This window comes from Nerophis lumbriciformis, linkage group LG05 (genome assembly GCF_033978685.3).
Source record: "Nerophis lumbriciformis linkage group LG05, RoL_Nlum_v2.1, whole genome shotgun sequence".
Taxonomy (NCBI): Eukaryota; Metazoa; Chordata; class Actinopteri; order Syngnathiformes; family Syngnathidae; genus Nerophis; species Nerophis lumbriciformis.
The window spans coordinates 37,484,290-37,503,791 of record NC_084552.2 but is presented as its reverse complement, the minus strand read 5'-3'; the positions used below and the strand labels follow the sequence as shown (position 1 = coordinate 37,503,791).

Genomic DNA, 19,502 nt, shown 5'->3' with positions numbered 1-19,502 from the left:
AACTTGCACTTACATATGTAGCGACCAACTGTAGTTACTGACAGTGTTTTTCTGAAGTGTTCCTGAGCCCATGTGGTGATATCCTTTACACACTTATGACGCGTTTTGATGCAGTACCGCCCGAGGGATCGAAGGTCACGGGCATTCAATGTTGTTTTTCGGCCTTTCCGCTTACGTGCAGTGATTTCTCCAGATTCTCTTAAACTTTTGATGATATTACGGACTGTAGATGGTGAAATCCCTAAATTCCTTGCAATAGCTCGTTGAAAAATGTTGTTCTTAGACTGTTCGACAATTTGCTCATGCATTTGTTCACTAAGTGGTGACCCTCGCCCCATCCTTGTTTGTGAATGACTGAGCCTTTCATGGAATGCTTATCATGGGAATCCTGTTCCCTATTAGCCTGTTCACCTGTGGGATGTTCCAAATACGTGTTTGATGAGCATTCCTCAACTTTCTCAGTCTTTTTTGCCATTTGTGCCAGCTTTTTTGAAACATGTTGCAAGCATCAAATTCCAAATGAGCTAATATTTGCAAAAAAGACAAAAGTTTACCAGTTCAAATGTTAAGTATCTTGTCTTTGCAGTCTATTCAATTGAATATAGGTTGAAGAAGATTTGCAAATCTTTGTATTCTGTTTTTATTTACGATTTACACAACGTGCCAACTTTCATTGGTTTTGGGTTTTGTACAATTATTCCCTTTTTTTGATCAAAATGACGGCAATAATGTAAAATAAGTAAAGGAAAGCAAAACCAGCCAATCTAATAGTAATCCTTCAAAGTCTTTCTGTGTCCAATAACTTATTTTCCGAGGTTGTAAACAACAACCACAATATCAACAGTGTAACAAAACAACACACACATATTTGTGAAAATGAACGTAGAAAATAATTATTAAACATCCATCAACCCGCCCACTAGTTGACAGAAAGACATTAAAGCAAGAAGTACATACTGTACAATTAAATAGGTTGTAAAATATACAATTGTCCAATAGATGGCGCCACTGACGTTATCTTTACACAACAAGTCATTGTTTATTGAAATGTCCAACACTCAACTTTTAGCGGCATGCTGGACTTTCTCGGCTTCTTCTTGGGCAGGTTGTCAGCTGATTCCCAGGGCCGCCGCTGATTGGTCGACAGGCTAGCGCGCTCTTCTTCGACTGTGTTGTCCCGTGGGGAAGTTGAGTGGCCGGTTGTCACGGTGCTGGGATGAGGGGCCCCAGACAAGGACACACGGTGGGACCTGAGGGCGGAGTTGTCTTGGACATCTTTGGCGGCGGCGCGGTGGAGACGCGGGTTGGGGTTGGCGCTGTGTCGGTTTCGACTGCGGAGCGAGCTGAAGACCATTGTGCAGCCCGCCACGGTGCAGCCATGTTTGAGCTTCAGGTGGACGGCGTTGTAGTGGATCTTCAACGTTCCTGCAACAGACAGGACAGGTAACATTGAGGGCATCACAGACAACGTATCGTTCCTACCTCTGTCGTAGAAACTTTTTCCGCAGACGCCACACAAGACCCGCCCCTTGGGAACGAGACGGCAGGAGGAAGGGGATGCAGCAAGATCACGGAAGGCCGAGGAGAAGGACGGCAGAGGACGCAAAGACGAAAAGGAGGTTTTGCAAGGATTCAGTGAAGTAGAAGAGTTAGTGGGCAGAATGATTGAAGAGGCATTCTCCTGCTTGTTCCCGCCCCTCAGGAGGTCACGCTCAGGATCTGGCATGTCTTGATCCCATCTGGCTCCACCCACCTGAACCTGAAAGGAGAGAAGCATCGTCAGTATCGTTTGTCTTGGAGTCAGGAAGAAACAAGGTTTTAGTCACCACAGTAGGAAGGCTGGGCCTGTGGAGGGAGAAGCCGTCCTCCACCTGCCCCTCAGGTCGTCTCTTGGGGAAGGGGTGTTGAACAGCCACCATGAACTCAACGACGGGTCGCGTTTCGCCAAAGCGGAGGAACTCTTTGAGGAGTAGCGTCTCTTCTTCGGGGCTCATCATACACCATCGCTCCAGCGCCTTCCCGTCACCTCGCTGCTGGCACAGAAAGTTCTGGAGCGGTTCTGGACAGACAACAGGATGAGGGTGGCGTGTGGGCGTGGCCTGTGTTTACCTGCAGCTTGTACCCGCGGACGTAATCGGCCAAAGTCCAGCCCAGCGAGCGCAGGATGTGAGCTACCTGCAGACGACAGGAGGTGACGACTTCCTTTCAAAATAAAGGCTGGGCATCGATGTTACCAAGAGCCTACCTGCTGTGGCGACAGCACGCTGTAGAGGCGGTCCAACAGGATCTTCAGTCGCACAGGAAGTGCCTGAGCGCCGTACAGGACCAGGGAGCTCAGGTCCAAAACCGGTCCGGGAAGGACTGCCTCTACGGGGCCGCTGCTGCAGGGAGGGAGGGGGCGGAACTTCCGTATGGCTGCAGCAGGAAAGTCAGAACAAGTCACGTTTAGTCAGGTTCAAAGGTCGTGCAGTCTTACCATGTGTCGCCCAGCTGTGCCCGCAGTCACATGACCTCACATCAGAACTTGCACTATAGCGAGGGCAGCTGCACCCCGGCACCGCACACGCGCAGAGGTTAAAGGTCGTCCAGTAAGCCTCTTGAGGGGACGTCGTCGTCATCCTGCTGATTAGTGGACAAGTTACTTCCTGCATGAACATCCTTTCTCTGTCGTCTTCGCTCCGCTTGCACCTTTTTTTATTCTTCACTCTGCTTAGGCTCCGCCCTCACAAGCCTCTGTGGCAGACTGGATTGGCTGCAGGGAATTAGCTCCCTCTACCTCGCACATTCCTGCTGATGCCAAGGTCAGAGGTCAGACAAGAATGACCAAAGACGAAATGTCACGTGACAGGATTTCCTGACCATTTTGATAGGAACACCTGCATCAAATGGACCGTGAGGATGCTCGATATTCAGCTGGCTGACACACTTTCCCGCCAAAAGCCCTGGTGGTGGTGGAGGGGGGAAGGGGGTGGGGGGTGTTCTCGTTTGAATCTTTGGCGCTGGTTCCACTCTTAATGTTTGTTCCAGAACCAGGTCGCATTGCTTCTTCACTCAACGACGGCGATCAGATCAGGTCCAGCACCAAAATCTGGACTAGTCAGGACCTAGAAAAGCTCTTCTGGCAGGTGAGTCACAAAAAGGGGCATAGCAAGATGAGGATGTGACCTTTGCCCTTCCCAAAGACTCCCAGGATCAGCTGCTGGAGAACCAAAGTGGCGACAGCTTTCTTTTCCCCGTCGGCCATTTTTCTGTCATTTGTCGCCAAATTAGCGTCGCCTGTGCCATCAAAGTTACATGTCCACACGCACACACTCACGCACACACATTTCAGTTCGCACCCGCCCCCCGTCGCCGCCGAGGAAGTGTGTCATGCTCCGCCCCCTTGATGCTCTTTGTAGCAGGTCCAAGTTGGCGGCGCCGCCATGTGTCGGTGTCAGGTACAAGTAGGACAACATCCTCATGCCTCATAAGTCATTCCTTTTATTCCAAGAGTGTGCGCTTTTGATGCCTTTGAGCAGTATAACACACACACACACACACACACACACACACACACACACATAGGGCCTTGGTGGCGATGAAGGCTACTGGTGACACTTTTCTGCTAAAAATCCATTCATTTGATACTTTCATGTTTGAGGATTAGGAAGGAGACTTTTTAATGGGAGGGAAAATAACTTAACTTAATCTTTTTCGACAACATCTGTGACAGAACCTCAATGGGAACGCCAGCATCAGCCAGTTTTATGTACACGTTGGCACTTTTTTAACTTGGGCACGCACACACACACACAGTCACAAGAAACGCCAAGCATGGAGAATATGACTGTTGTTTGTCCTTTTAAGTTTATTGACCCCTTTTTGTTCAGATGAGCAGCCATCAAGGCAAAAAAGTTCTTCTGTTCAAGTTGTGTGCGACTTAAGCTCCTGACACACACACACACACAACACACACACACACACACAAAAACCCTAGAGGCGTGGATCCCTGAGGACTTGAGGAGGTGCACACTTGCTGAAGGGCGAGCTGATGCGTCACTTTTGTTGCAAACATGCACTCAAAGTGCTTCAAAGATTTAGGAAAAGAACATCTTGGGACTTCTTGAACCTTTAAGACGTTCCCTTCCTGTGTTGACCTTTGCTCTCTTCACACATTTCCTGTCCTTTGGAGGCAGGTGGTGTGGATGCGGGCCAGGAGTGGGCTGGGCTTGAACATCAGACACCTGGAAGCGAACACAAGTTGATTTCAACTCCTCCCCCTTTGCGCCAAGATTAAGGTCGATCAGGAAAACTTTTCCTTCAGAAGTAGGTGGGAGCTCACCTGACATGCTCCCATGATGCTGTCTGTTCCAGATGGCTTCACGTGATGGACGGGTGAGGTTAGTAGACAGCGCTCAGCTGACGGACAAGAAAGTGATTGGATGAGACCGCCTGTGAGCTGAGCAGAAGAATTGAGCATGTTATAGAGGAGGAAAGGTCACATTGATGGTGTTTACCTCTTTGTAGTGCTGCCCCGCCACATTCTCGTAGTTGATCACATGGTCCTGGCGCCTGTGTAATGATGCAAACAGAAAGTGAATGACAGCTTGGTGCGGAGGAAATAGATCTACGCAACCTGTTAGCGTCCTGAAGCTGCTCGTCAACACGTCGCAGACGCCCTCGCAGGATGCGCTTCTCCTCCCGAGCCCGCGACAGGCATTTAGCCAGGACCCTCAGCGAGCGCTCCTTTCCTTTAAGGCGCCGCCGAACCTCCGCCAACTTCTGCGCCGTGACAATGAGGATGTGAAAATACTCAGCTGCGCATGGCTGTGTGTGTGTTTGTCTGTACCTCCGCCATGTGGCTGAGTGCATGGTGGGTGTTGGCCTGCTCAGCAGCGTGCGCATTGACTCGTAGCCGCAGAGCATCGAGTTGCGCTGATTGTTCCCGAACGAGGTTTTGAGCTTCCTGTTCTCTGCTGAGCGCCTGGCGGAGCTCTGTGCAGACACTGTGAAAGTGCTGCGCTGGGACCTTGAGCAAGTGCACACATGCTGGGAAATGCTGTGTGCACTGTGTGTGTGTGTGTGTGTGTGTATGTGTGTGTGTGTGTGTTCTCACCGTCCTGCAGGTAGGTCCCCTTTGTTGTTCTGCCTTCCTCAGTTGGGCCATCTCAAGCCTCAGGCTCCGCCGCTCCACTTCAGCCGAGTGCAGCCGTTGGCTGAAGAGCAGAAAGTGCTGTTGGAGTCCAGACACCAGGGTCTAGTGGGAGGATGCAGCGGGGTCAAAGGTTGCAATATTTTGGTTTGATTCAAATGAATATGAGACCTTCAAGCTGCTAATGGGCCGACTGTGTCTGGTCAGTTTTATCTGATCCAGGATCTCTGGGCCAGATTCTGGTGGAGTGATAAGTTGATCCAGGAGGCGCGACAACCCAGACCGAGCCGCTGACGTCACACCTGGAGGGGTGCTCGCTAGTGCCCTTTGCAGGTCTGCCATGCAGGACAAGATGGCGGAGGAGAGAGATTTGGAACGAAGCCAGCGAACGCATGCGGTGTCACGACCGTCACAGCCAACATCATCTACATCACAGTCATCATTTCATCAATCCTGGCATTTATGTGCATCCGTTGCTATGGAAACATCACCTACTGCTTCCATCTTGTCCCATCAAAGTTGCCGTTGCGACATACACTGCTGGCCTGCCGCTTCCTCTCTCCACCCGAAACAACACCGTGCTCCTCTTTGCGAAGGCACGTAACCGCCTGACAGCCGATAGCACGCAAGCGTATTTCCTCCAACGTCTTCTTGCTCGCCTCCTCTGCCCTCCTCCTTCGTCCTCGTCTCCTGCCAGAGCGCCGGCCAACCGCCTCAGCTCCTGCTCCAGCTCTTCTCTGGCCGCGAAGCGTGCGGCCAGAAGACGCTTCTGCTCGCAGAGACTGCGCACGCGCAGCTCGGCATTCACCGCCGCGCCAGCTAGGAGCGCACAAGCTGACAGGAATGAGGAAGACTTCTTGCGGCTCCGCGAGAGAAAGTCGTGGAGTCGTGACAGGTCAGAGGTCAAAGAGCTGACTCGATCCCGAAGTGAGCGGCACTCACAGTGATTTACCTGAGAGAGAAACAGTAAGTAGTCTAATCCTTATAATCTATAATATGAACAACATGCACAAAAAACAGCATAATAAGCTTTTCTAATTGTGGAACACCCACATTGTTTTATATCATTTTCATAATTAACAAGCTGAATTTTTGTCCTAAACAGTCAAAATATGTCTTAAGTACTTCTGACACTGACAAATAGTTTAAAAACACACTGAACATGTTTTTTCACCAATTAAATAACTAGTTTGGAGGTATGGACAGGAAAACACAATGCGGCCATAGCTTGACTTTTTACCTAAAACTATTCCAAATGTAAAAATTATAGAAGTATTTTACACAGGTGTTTCTAAATGTAAGATCAGGTGTTCCATTTGGGCTTACTACTCAACACCATGCAAACAAATCTCCATGTCTTCCTGATATTGTACAGTATATCATCTATCAAGACCGTTTTGTTTTCCGTTGCTGCATGACGAAGGAGCTAATTTTTTTATGACAAAAGCCCACCCGTCAAACAGCATATCTGTGTTTATGGAAGTGTTATTGTACCAAAACAATTCGCAAATCTCTGTGCGTATTAGGGACTTGCGGTTAGGGTAGGCAGGTAAGGCAGTGCCTCACTTGTCATGATGGGAATTCTTTTTTTATAAAACCATGAAATAAATATTTGTTCATTACAATGTGTTATAGACGTATTTTCTGTATGATTAAAATAGCTTTTTTACATTTACTTGAGTAAAAATCACAAAATGTGTTTATTATGTATCTCTCTTCATTATGGTATTACATTTATATGCTGACCTAAATCATTATGATTGCAGTTCTTGTGTGAAAGCATCTGTTTAAACAGGATCAGCGCACACACACTCTCACAGTTGAGCACAATATGGAATAAATAAGAAGAAAGAAGAAACAGTTTTTTCCTTACTTAAAGTTACTGTAACTTTCCTTAAGACAGTTTTGAAGTTAGTGTAGTGATTTATATATATTTATGCCCCGGCCGAAATCCTTTAACCCAATGTGGCCCCCTGAGTCAAAACGTTTGGGGACCCCTGGCTTAAACAGTTATCTATTGGGTTAAGTGAGGTGCCAGTCAAAAGTTCAAAGTTGTGGTGGTACGACGTGGCTAATGCATCCATGCTAATTGGATTTAAGACCATTAATATGAAAAAAATATGCATACAGTATCCTATTAAAATGATAAAAGTGTGCAGCAGAGTGTGTCTTTAAGGATGTAAGGCTTGGTGTGGACTAAATATTTACATTCACTGGACAATTGCCAACATAACGGGACCATTTTTGTCAGATTTGCATTTGCCGTTAGACTTCCAAGGTGAGTTGCTTCCCTGTTTATGTTTGCAGCTGGTCTAACATTAGTGTTTACCAAGTCTGTTGTTATCAATCAATCACTCAAACTATTTATATGGCACGTTTTATGTCCTACAAGTTGCAACACAAAGTGCTTTACACGAGTAAAAATAAAAAAATTTAAATGTACACACAGCACTGCTGACAACAAAAAAACCAGACGTGGCACTGAGGATTGAGGAAAATCGCCACTTTTGAGGCGTTCACACTGGAGAATTACCCAAAATTAACTTAATCTAAAAATAATATAATAAATATTTTAAAATATATCATCAGTAAAAAGCCTGATTAAAAAGGTTATGCTTGTCCCTGAAATTGTTTTTTCAAGCTTTTTAAAGACGTATAATACTTATAAGAAATAAGGGGCAGCGTAAAAGACGCTTAAAGAAAGCATGACAAGAAAATAGAAAACCAGTTAAAATGTGTTACCTGCAGCTCATGGGCGTGTCGGCTGTTCTTGGTCTCTTCTCGTATTCTCACCCTCTCCTCCATGGCCGCTAACACGCACTCATGACTCCGCTGCAGCTCTTGCATGCATGCGCTCTTCTCCTCGCACACGCTTTGCAGACGGTCTACCTGCAAGATGGAGGCAAGGGCCCAACATCAAGATGACAACCTCGACAGCCTGCAACAAAATTGTAACAGGCGCAACCTTGTTTTTGGCCTCCTGGACGTCGGAAATCAGCAGCTCCACCTGCTGGTTGATGACATCACACAGCTCCGTCCTGGTGAAAGCTGCTGCCGTGCTGGGGGGTTCATTGAGAACTGTACGGCCCACCAGCACTCGCTGATGAATTGAGTAGAGGAAGGACAGGTGGGCCTGACACACACACACACACACACACACACACACACACACACACACACACACACACACACACACACACACACACACACACACACGCACACACGCACACACGCATGCACACGCATGCACACGCACATTCACACACAGACACACACGCACATAGAAAGTGTAGTGTCAGTAAACAGAGCAAAAGTCAAAGTAGACAAGCTGACCTTTGACATCTCCTCCTTGTACTTCTCCAGCTCCTCCGTCTTTGCAGACCAACCACTGCTTTCCTGTCGTAGGCGGGCCACTTCCTCCTGCAACTTGAGTGACAGCTGTCCGGATTCCTGCAGAATAAGACAGTGAGTTGTCATCACAGCAGCGTCGACTCAGTGAATAGTTTCTTTTGATTTACTTGGAGGCAACACTTCTGATCGACGGTCAGCTCTTGGAGCGTCTGCTTCTCCTCGTGTAACCTTTCACATACTAACTGCAAATCCTGGACCTGTGAGCAACGAGCAATAAATCAAAAGCATGGTAAAGGAAGCAAACGGCACACACACACACTCACCTGGTGGTCAGCTCGCGCCTGTCTGCAAAGTGTGGACTTGAGCAGATGCATGATGTCAGCAGGACTCTGTTTCCCATCATCTTCTGTGGGAGTACAGCCTGTAAACAGTCACTCTGATTGGTCACACTGCTTCTTAGCAGCCTAAAAGGATGACATCCTCATTGTACCTGCATGTGTGTGTTGTTTGATAGCTTCTTCGACCTCTTCCAGAGCCTTCCGACAATGTGCTTCTCTCTTCACCGCCTGAACACACGACATCAAATCTTGTGTTATCCATGACAATATTTGGCATTGCCAGCTGTCAAGGCGTGTGTGTGACTGTGTGCATGGGACCTGTTTCAAGAGCAGGTGTGTGTTGGCGTGTGCTCTCTTCTCCTCCTCGAGCACTGCTTTGAGTTTAAAGGTCATTCTCCTTTGTGTTTCCAAGGCGACACTCAGCTCAGACTTGCACTGTTCGTGCTCTGCCTGCAACCTAAACACACACACACACACACACACACACACACACACACACACACACACACACATCAAAGTTAATAGAGGTGGGGGAAATAATCGATTTTTGGATGCATGGCAATTCAGACATGGATGATTATAAAAATCGATTAGTAATCGTCAATAATCGATTTATTTATCGTAAATAATGAAATGCTGACAGTCCTAAAATGTGTCTGACAGCAGCGAGCCACCTCACCAAGAGATCCGACCAGCTCCTTTATCATTGGGCACTTATGGTCCAGTATTGCATACCTTTTCATTCATTTATTAAATGTGGGAATTAATTTAACTGTTTCTTATTCCAAATTAATTGTTGATTTTAAGTTACAAGTGAAGAAATGTAAAACTGCATCAATATACATAAGTTAAAGATGCATCAATAATCTATTTTTAATCGAATCGCAGCTTTTGAATCGTAATCGTATTCGAATCGTGAGGTGCCCAAAGATTCCCACCTCTACAAGTTAGTAATGTGGATGTGTAATGCTCTCACCGCTGTCTAGAGTGCTCAGTTTGCTCTCTCCTCTCTCTCTCCGCCTCCCTCAACTGTCCATGCAGCTGCTCCAGCTTGCACTGAGCCTCCTGGTGGCTACGCCGCTCCACTGCAAGTGCCGCCTCCGGACAAACAAATGGAAACAAGCGTGTGTGCGTGTGCAAGAAAGCATGTCTATTCATGTGTGTGTGCGTGTTTGTGCTCACCTCCATGTCTTTTTCTCGCTCCTTCTGTAGCACCACCATCCTCCTCTCCCCAACCTCCAGAGCCTCCTCCTGACACTGGAGACGACATCAGCCACATTCAAACCTGTCATACAGTGTGCGTGTATGTGTGCGGGCAGGCGTGTGTGACCTGCAGGAGGCGATGCAGTCGTTCACTCTCTAAAGTCAAGCTGTCAATCAACGCGTCCCGCTCGTCTACTTCCTGTTGCAAAGCATGCTGGTCCTCCTTCCTCGCATGCTGAGTCATGTCCAGAACCTTCTGCAGCTCCCTGACAGTCTGCTTTATCGATGCAGCATGATCTGCACACACACAAACACACAAGTACAGTTACAAAGTGGTAGGTAGCATCCACTAAAATGTATGTTTGTATTGCTGGGATGTTACTAACGACACGTCCGCCTCACGTCCCACCCAATGAATACGCGTGGTGGTCAAGCTCGCTCTGTTTTCAATAGGTACGAGGCGCCATTGAGCCTTTCCTGAAGAAAAAATGCCCTATACTTGTGTTGTTATCGGCTGTACGAACCGTACAAATCTTAAAAAGGATAAACGTTTCTTTAGAGTTCCTCAAGAGGTCATCAAAAAATGTAGAAAAGTGAAAGATTTTAATAAACGACGACGAGAAAAGCTGCTCACACTCTAGTCCAAATGAGCAGAGTCGAAAAATGCATGCGTTTGCAGTGATCACTTTGTTAAATGTTTGTTTGATATACTTTTAACGTTTATTATTTTCCATTTAAGTATTATTTTCATATTAGTTGTATTTCTTGAACATGTTTGCTACGGGTGTTTCGAAAAGCACCAACTTGGCGAGTCTACATAAAAGAAGGCAAATGTCAGAAAAACCTAAGAGTTAAGCTTTTACCAAAAGCAAAAATTATAAAAGAAGCTTTCAACACATACACAGTGTTGACATCAATAGCTATATTTTGACAAAGAAGGGGAAAAGCACGTTAAACGTAAACGGGGCGTGCAACAGCAACAAACATTGCAGTAGATGCGAAGTTAAATCATGAAATGCAACCTTACCTGAGCAAAAACGATGCATATTTATCTGGGAGAGTCTTGATATCAATTTCCTTGACCCAGCCACACACAAAGAAGTTGTAGACCTCCATGCTTTTCCAAGTTTACATCTGTTTTGTCGTGTAAAATGGTGACTGTAGCAAAATAGTTTGATATGTGTGGAAATGCCACCGACAGATAATCCTTGATATCACTCAACAAATCTTTTTTTGATCAAGTTTAGGGATCTATTCCATTGCATAATTAGATTTTTTTGCTTGTATATGCTTTTTGCAGGAAGATTTAAGCCTCTTTTGTACTCAGATAGTTTACGCGCTGCTAGCTGTTCAACAGCCATCTTAGCTTGGTTGACCACCACTGGTTTTCCCTTCCAGGAAGAAGTCACGTGTCAGAATACAAGCAATTGGCTACCTGTGAGTGTTGTGTTAGCATGACGTGCTTGTTGAGTGTCTTTCTGGCTGACCACCAGCTGGTACTGAAGTTCTGTTCTTTGGGCTTCACCTCGCTCCACTGAGGACCTGAGCCGGGCTATCTCCGCCTCCAGTGTGCACAGCTACAACACACAAAAACACAAATATGATACAGATTAGTGTCGCTAGCAAGGACAAGCTTGTTATCTTTCCACCTGCTGGTTGTGTGCGGATGTCATTTCCAGCTTTTCTTTCTCCAGCTGATGGATTCTCCTCCTCCTTCTCCCAGTCTGCTGGATGCCACTTGACTTCCGCCTTGCCTGGGATGCCCCCCTTCCTCCAGCATCGCTGCTGTCACTCGTGTCTCCTCCTGGCTGCGGGGGGGTATCTACCTTGTTCCTGCTAGTTGGCAAACATTTAGCACATGTCCACTATGTCTTCCTCCTCTGACATTTATTTTAAGATGCAACCTCTGGCAGCATGCCGTTGTCCTAGTCTCCACTGCGTCGCCCCTCTCAAGGCTGGGTGGTCTTTGCTCCAGTGGGTTATTCTTCATGGTTCCCTACCAGCTTGTTCTTTGTTATTATAAAAAGATAAAAACACACAGTAGTTATTTGGTTGCCATGGAAGCAGTCAGCAACACAAATCTACCGGCCATGTTCACTGTACATTAGTCTTTTTGAGTAACGCTCTTATTTAAACATTTTAGAACACGATTAGAGGACATTTGTGCGCTGATAATGGAGTTTTTTTTATTTCACACTATAAAAATATATTATCTCAGCGCGGGTGTCAAGTTTACAGAAGAACCCTCCTCTTTGGCTTAACAAGTTTATTTTAATCACTGGTAAAAATCAACATTACAACTGTGTGGGGTTTTATCATTAAAACAACACAAATTCTCTCTGAAAATATAATATGTTTTATGTTTTCACTTACTGATGAAGACGAAAACTAGCCGTTTGAATCAGACGCCATCTTTAGGTGTCTTACGTCATTTCCGTATCGAGCTTTGATTGGCTGCCCGCTTTTTTCGATGATTACATAATATTTGTTCCATTTTTCAAAGTGCCTTAATGTATTTAACTAAAACAATGCTATTTTTTCACAAAATAAAATACATATCTACTTAAATCAGTTAAGTGACTGGTAGGATGTTTGCAAACCAGTTAGCCAATGAGATATGTTGATCCCGCCCACCTACTATTAGGGTCACTTTGGCAGATGGTGCGGTGACAATAAACCATTTTAACAGTTTCAATATTTAAAATTATTAATGAATCTTAAATATTTAAAAAAAATATACATGAATCGAGATTTGAATGTTTTGTGAACAAAGTAAAATTACAACATCTGAATTATTTTTGATTTTATTTACAAAAATGAAACACTGACTTTTCACTCACGTTTGTTTGACCGACAAATGTAAAAATGAAAAAGCAATACTACAAAACATGTCAAAACAATGTCACATATGTACAAGCAATATTATTATTATTATTATTACTGTTAGAGGAAGAAGGCAAAATGCTGAAGAGACAATGGCATGTGCAAAATATCTCTTCATGTCTGTCCGTCACAATGTTCATCTGTTTCAATGACAACAAGAGCACAGTTACAAGCTGATGGCTGACACCGCCTCGCAAGAGTCACAAAGACAAAAAGCTTTGAGTGTGTGACCTTCACGACAACATCAAGACAGAAAGATGAACAGAGGATCACTTTCAGCACCAGAACAACCAAAACACAACTGCAATAGTCAGATTATCACTTTCTTTTGTTTTGCATGAGTTTATCCTCATTGTGTTAGAATTGACATTTGACCGGCTTGCAGAAAAAGGTAATACTTTAAGATGTGATTGTTTCAAATGTAATTTCATTATCTATCCATCCATCCATTTTCTACCGCTTGACCCTTTCAGGGTCGCGGGTGGTCACTGGAGCCTATCTCAGCTGCATTCGGGCGGAAGGCGGGGTACACCCTCTACAAAATGTAATTTGAAATTTAGGATGTCATTATTTAAAATGTAATGCCTTTTTTATTTTATTAAATTATTAGTCATTATTTCCAATCATTATATCCAATTTAATGTTATTATTTTAAATTTATAACGCCATTATCACACAACTAATGTAATATGTTACTTGTGAGCCATTTTGGAAAGCTTTGATAGATGTAATGAGCTAAACTAACACAGTTGCACGTAACACTCGCACACACACACACACCAGCAGGTTGTCATAGTCCAAGTAAAACTGAAGTACTGCATGTAGTACTTTAGTTTTAAAGTAGGGAGTTCTGTCATGTGACATTTCTGGGAAGTCAACAGATTTGCCTGATGTGTGCAAGACAGACAAGCGTCAAAGCAGGCCTTCGCTGCCTAGAGGGGAGGTTTGGTGTAGCCGAAAAGTCCAACAGGAAAGTATTTGACGTGAGTGGGCCACTGGGCAGCCAGCTGGAAGAACTTGATGTCGTTCCACTCGACACCGTCGATGGACACTGGGGGGCAACAGAGGCGGCCTCAGATAGGGGGCAGTGAAGAGTGGTCAAGATGGCGGCCAAGACATCGCGCTTACCTTTCAGGATGGTCTGCTGCTGCTTGGCCGAGCAGATGAGACGACTTATGCCTTCGATCACCTGACTCTTAGAGTCCACTTCCTTCTCTCTGGGCTTCTTTCCCAAGAAGATGGTCGGCACTGTCAAAAGAAGCCACTGTACTAGAACATTCTAGAAGACGACAAAAACTTACGACTTGTGCTCACCTTTTTTATTCTTTTCCTTCGTGACCACTGTCATGGCCATGGTGCTGACATGAACGCCATGAGGCTCGTTGCTGCCCCCGGCTGGCAGCCTACTGACCTGCAGCGAGCGGAATGCACTCTTCAGCGTGTTTTTGCACGCCGTGTCGCGGCGCTCGCCTTCCCGCCTCTTCTCCGCCAGCGACGCCAGCCAGTAGTCCACCTGCAGGCCGATTGCGTCCACGCCGTGAGACATGCCAGGACTCCTGGGAGCAAGCGGCCGGCTAGCACGTTAGCACGGAAACCTAATGACAGGTGTGCACATAAGGCAGGTTCGCACTTACCCTTGCACTGTGACGCTACCCATAGAAGGGGATGAAGGGGGCGTGGCCACCTCTTTGATCACTCCTGTAGGGGAGCCGTGGGAGGGAGGGGATGTGGAGGGGACGGCCAAGCTCACGGCTACACCCCCCTCTTCTGCATCGCCTTTTAAGGTTATGATATATTTTAAGGTTATGATGTCACCATAATACCGCTACTGGCGTGTTTGGGCATGCTTACCCGCCAGCGTGGGCCCAGATTCGATCACGCCCACCTTCACAACCTACAAAACAGGAAGTGATGTCAGTCAAACAATCAAAGGTTTGCCTTCAAAAGACAAGCAATCTCTTACTCCAATAAAAGGAATGAACTTCTGGTAGGACTCCTCCTCTCTCCTACAGAGAGATGTCAGCTGTTACTGAGCGCACAGAAAGTGGCATGCGCTTGGCAGAGGCGGTACTCACGTCTTGTGTTTACACGTCAGCATGGCCTCGCCGATGGGAAGTTGGTGCGTGACCGCGGCGCCGCTTATGTACTGAGTGATTCGTCCTGCCACATCCAGTTGTTCTGCACAGCATAGACACACCAAAGTCACAACGATGCTTGACGGCACCCTATGACATCATCACCATCGGTGATACCTGTTGGAGGAGGCTCAGAGCGGCTAAAGACATCTCGCCAGGCGCTGTCCAGGAAGGAGGAGCTGTAGCGGTTGTCCAGGGCACCGAGATGCTTGGCTACAGGATGGGAGCCTGAAGAGGGAACACAATCAGCTGTGATGGGCGGGGATTGTCAAACAGCAGCGATCCGGCTTACCCAGAGGAACCACCAGAAAGCGCATATGGCCAAGCCAGTCGGACGTCTTGTTAGCTAGCTGCGTGACAAAGAACTGCAAGATGGCGGCCAGGTAACTCTGGCTGCCCACCGCAGTCACCTTCACGACACGGGGCATGGACGCGTTACAGTTGCAGCTGCCAATTAAACGACACCAACACGCTTTTATTGCGAAGACAGGAAGCAGAGATGCAGCTGCCAATCAAATGACACCAACACGCTTTTATTGTGAAGACAGGAAGCAGAGATCCAGCTCCCAATCAGAAGAGATGAACACACTTGTATTATTATGAAGAAGAGGAGTACTCACAACTTCTGGATGCGCGTGAGAATGGCCGACAGGACCGCCTGGATTTCAGCCGACGAGCACGTGCACACCACTGGCTGTTTGTGCACTTGCAGCTGCTCCAGCACATACTGCACACAGGCACACAGTCAGTGAAGAAGGAGAGTGGCGATGCGGTGGTGGGACACGCCTACCTGTCCCTGCCAGTCGCCTCCGTTGACCAGGATGAGGCTCTCCGGGAGGGCGGAGTCAGCCAACAAAATGTGGTTGAGCTGGTCATACATGGCCTTCCTTAGGACCTACGCACGCACACAAACAAACATGAAAAAAGGGCGCTAACGAGCAAGCCAGAATCGAGCCACCGTGTTTACCGGCGTGCCATGTGCCAGCTCAGGTGACCTCTCAGAGTCTGAGCTATTGGTGCGCTCGCTCAAAGGTTTGGACAACTGGCGTTCCTTCATGGGGGTGCTGCTGCGCTTCTGCTTTGACGGGGTGTGGCCTCCATCCAACCTGCAACAGTGAAGCGATAAGGACGCATGACAACGCTATCCAATCACAAACACGCCGGCTATTGGGTTACCTTGGCGTTAACACTGTCTGGCTGTCACTTCTGCCACTCTTGATGGGTGTACGGATACTCTCGGCAACAGACACCGTGATGCAGGGGCCTGAGTCGGGGAGCAACTCCTGATCCGTGACCTCCTGCGACGTGCACATGCACACACGCAAGAGTGAAACCCCCGCAAAAATGCGGATGTGCACGCAGACTCAAAAGGATGTTTGTACCAATGGCTCGCTCTCCGACAGCGCTTCCTCCAGGTTGCGGCTGCGGGAAGTTTTCATCTTGTCTGGGGGAGGCGGATCCCCTTGCTGGCAGGGAGTGCATGTCAGACAACTCACACAACAAACTATGTCCCCCCGTCGAGACTTACCAGACTCAACGTGTCTCGGCCCAAACTGCCTTTGCTGTTCAGACTTCCGATCTCCGTTTGTGAGCTGGACTGGGACATTCCCTCAAAGAAAGGCCTGGATGGATGGAAAAGCGTGAATGGACAACTATGATTAACAAACGGTAGTGTCCCGAAGGAGGAGCCCATACCTGAGTTTGGGTTTGGGAGTGCTCAGGATGCTGTCGGTCTCATCCATGTCGGGACCGCTGTCACTCTGGTTGAACATCCCTAGGCTGTCATACAGCTCGTCCAGGTCCTCTTCCACCTCTTGGATTTGCTCCCTGGACACGTGCTCCAGACCAAAGCCCACCTGGATGCCACGTGGGGAAACGGATAAGTCAGAGGCCACGCCCCTTTACAAAGGGTAAGTGTTGTACCTCATCGGGGACTTTGAACCTCTTGAGCAGCGCCACAAACTTTTGCTTTATGTTAGGTTGCTGCAAGCCAACATGACAGTGGTGTGAGAACGTGCACACTGTACACATATCAAGTGAGCTGGAGGACTGCCTCTCACCCTGCTGATGGCGGCGTTGGATGGCAGCTTGCGCCTTGGTTTCTTCTTCCTCACCTCCTCGTCTTCGTCATACAGGTACTGCGCAGGAGGAGGCACGTGACTAGAAGCTAACAGATGCTAACAGCTGAGCAAGGAAGCTAGCTCCAGACCAACAGGCAGTGCCAGTGAGGATAAAAGCAATGCAGCATCAACATGGAGACTAAAAAGCTCTGCCTACTTGTCCGTGGACGGGGTCATCGCTGCCCTCCTGCTCAGACGAGTAGCTCTCCTCCTCCTCCTCAGAGTAGTTGTCCATGTCTGGAGATCGATCTGAAAGGAAGAGGGTGATGGGTCAATTGGGTCAAAGTGAACGATGAGGACAGAAGCCGTACCTGACATCTTGGCTTTCGGACCCTCGTGGTCTATGGGCTGGCTTGATAGCGAGTAGACGCGCATCTCGGCCACAGGCAACGAGGCATCCTTCAGCTGGCTGTGTAGGCCCAAAACCTGCGCGCCCTCGCTGGGGTGCTGCATCACCTGCGAAGGAGATTGGTATGTGGTCATGTGATCAAACCAGCGTTAGCGGTGGCGTACCTCAGCCATGTTGATGAGGCCCAGAGCGAGCGTCTTGTAGCCGAGGATGGTCCGGTTCTTGTAGCGTTTGCGGCGCTGCAGCATGATCTGCAGCTTGTTGGCGTCCCTCTTTAGGAAGTGAGGGTACTACACACACAAGACAAAGGATCCTTTTAAATAAGAAGACAGCGGCAAAGGGGTGGGGCAAGGAGGGCAGAATGTTGACCTGCAGAGAGAAGGTGAGCTGGAGGTCGGTCTCCGTCAGGCCGGCTGACGCCAGAATGATCTCGTTGGAACGGAGGATCCGCTTGGAACCCTGACACACGACAAAACACATGAGAACACAGACGAGTGCGCACACACATGCAACCTATGAACTCTCACCTGAAGTTTGACGGCAATGACCACAGATGTGAGGTCTTTGTCAAGCTCCTTCAGCATGATCAGCTTCTTGAGGGTCAAGTTGAACAGTCTGATGACAGACAATACATGACACGAGCAGGTATGTAGTGCATCTCAAGTTAGCACGGTTCGCACCCTTTTAACCCTGGTAGCATCCGTATGCACTGTTAACACAGCATACTGCATAGCATGTTTTGACTCAAAAGGGGGCGTGTCCTGCATTTGACATTCAGCACAAACACAAATTGTTGTTGTTGCACCACCTACCCCCCCCCCCCCCCCCCCCCCCACACACACACACACACACACACACACACACACACACACACACACACACACATTATGCACTAGCTGATACTCGTGTGTATTTGTGTGGTGATTCACCTCTCCTCTGTGTGTGTGTTGTTTGTGCGGAGGAGGGTGGCTAATGTCTCATTTGGTTGCCTGTTTCTTTATGTATTGCGTGTGTTCGCACTCAGTAAGTTTCCTGTATGCTGTTGCCTCATAGGTTCAGAGGTCACGTGGGAGGATGCGTTTTAATGTTTCAAAAACAGGAAGTGCAGTGACGCCCTGAAGGTAGCCATCTTGGACGCCTGAGGTGAAAGCCTGTGTTGCTATGGCAACAAGCTGCAACCAGCATTGATGTACATGCACATACATTTGACAAAATGTGATGGTGCAGGTTTGTACATATAAATGTCTGTACATACACATGATATACACTCACACACACACCTTACTTACACCGTACACATGTATGTGTCATGTCATGTGATTGACCACCTGAAAGCATCACTATCTGGTGCAGGTGTTGTCATGTGACCTCAATGGGCCAATCGGAAGAAACTGACAGGTAAACAAAAGGTGACATCCCTCTTGCTATTCGCTCATCATAACCCAGGCGTTAAAACAATGACTGGCTCGTGACTTCTCCCCCCGCCCCCCAATACCTGGGCACACAGCTGGGCGATGAGCGGTCCACTTCCCAGGTGGCGAACAGGTTCATGTGGACCGGTCGGTTCGAAGAGATGCTGACTGGTTTGGAGAGCTGGCCGTGCGGCGAGGGGACGACCGTGGCGCGCGGAAGCCCTCCTCGCTCCATTCTGAAGGCGGAAAAGCGAACCGCGTAGAGGAGGGAGGCTTCCTGGTTGTGTTCCTGCTTCCGCAGCAATAGACTAATGGCCACCAGGCAGCAGGCACGTCCGGGAGCCCGCGTTCTCTCTCTGTGCGACGAGGAAGCGGAAATTGGCCGACTCACGAGCACGCCCCCCGGGGGCTGTACGAGAGCGTGCACGTTGCGGCAGCAGCAGCTGGACGTGCGCGACACCGTGTATGGTCTGTGCGCGCGCAACAACGGAAGCGTAAACGAGTGGGGAAGGGCCAAGTGTGCGTGTGTGTTTTACTTTATTAGAACAGCGAACGTGTTTTCAAAGAGTAGACAAAAAAA

The 19,502-nt window shown here is 47.8% G+C and overlaps 3 protein-coding genes across 6 annotated transcripts; all 3 read right to left on the bottom strand.

The window, feature by feature from the left end:
• Positions 1 to 697: 697 nt before the first annotated feature.
• Positions 698 to 2,618, bottom strand: LOC133605621 (zinc finger protein basonuclin-2). The gene is made up of 6 exons (XM_061958850.1): positions 2,477 to 2,618; positions 2,246 to 2,415; positions 2,110 to 2,175; positions 1,827 to 2,048; positions 1,483 to 1,759; positions 698 to 1,425 (listed from the first exon to the last, which is right to left on the bottom strand). The coding sequence occupies exons 1-6, from the start codon at positions 2,616 to 2,618 to the stop codon at positions 1,040 to 1,042; spliced, it is 1,263 nt and encodes a 420-aa protein (XP_061814834.1). The 3' UTR covers positions 698 to 1,039.
• Positions 2,619 to 3,553: 935 nt separating this feature from the next.
• Positions 3,554 to 12,460, bottom strand: LOC133606486 (uncharacterized). Of its 4 annotated transcripts, none has more exons than XM_061960495.2 (22): positions 12,397 to 12,460; positions 11,928 to 12,032; positions 11,673 to 11,859; positions 11,459 to 11,600; positions 10,151 to 10,320; positions 10,003 to 10,077; positions 9,797 to 9,918; positions 9,139 to 9,277; positions 8,973 to 9,048; positions 8,806 to 8,903; positions 8,650 to 8,739; positions 8,465 to 8,581; positions 8,097 to 8,264; positions 7,874 to 8,020; positions 5,627 to 6,083; positions 5,303 to 5,556; positions 5,096 to 5,236; positions 4,829 to 5,008; positions 4,616 to 4,761; positions 4,497 to 4,551; positions 4,322 to 4,438; positions 3,554 to 4,223 (listed from the first exon to the last, which is right to left on the bottom strand). In XM_061960495.2, the coding sequence occupies exons 2-22, from the start codon at positions 12,011 to 12,013 to the stop codon at positions 4,077 to 4,079; spliced, it is 3,114 nt and encodes a 1,037-aa protein (XP_061816479.2). In that variant the 5' UTR covers positions 12,014 to 12,032; positions 12,397 to 12,460; the 3' UTR covers positions 3,554 to 4,076. The 4 variants fall into 4 exon arrangements, 3 of the variants coding, with proteins under 3 accessions (XP_061816479.2, XP_061816481.2, XP_061816480.2); XM_061960497.2 differs by having other exon boundaries at positions 8,806 to 8,888; XM_061960496.2 differs by having other exon boundaries at positions 11,673 to 11,856.
• Positions 12,461 to 12,859: 399 nt separating this feature from the next.
• Positions 12,860 to 19,305, bottom strand: LOC133606487 (phosphofurin acidic cluster sorting protein 1-like). Its single transcript, XM_061960498.2, has 24 exons — positions 19,006 to 19,305; positions 18,038 to 18,125; positions 17,880 to 17,969; positions 17,675 to 17,800; positions 17,473 to 17,617; positions 17,319 to 17,410; positions 17,102 to 17,179; positions 16,965 to 17,024; positions 16,737 to 16,897; positions 16,570 to 16,663; positions 16,424 to 16,507; positions 16,218 to 16,339; positions 16,009 to 16,147; positions 15,832 to 15,936; positions 15,662 to 15,768; positions 15,334 to 15,488; positions 15,159 to 15,269; positions 14,982 to 15,084; positions 14,870 to 14,912; positions 14,758 to 14,800; positions 14,541 to 14,682; positions 14,221 to 14,462; positions 14,035 to 14,154; positions 12,860 to 13,957 (listed from the first exon to the last, which is right to left on the bottom strand). Exons 1-24 carry the CDS (start codon positions 19,155 to 19,157, stop codon positions 13,839 to 13,841), a joined length of 2,721 nt encoding a protein of 906 aa, XP_061816482.1. The 5' UTR covers positions 19,158 to 19,305; the 3' UTR covers positions 12,860 to 13,838.
• Between the last annotated feature and the right edge of the window lie 197 nt (positions 19,306 to 19,502).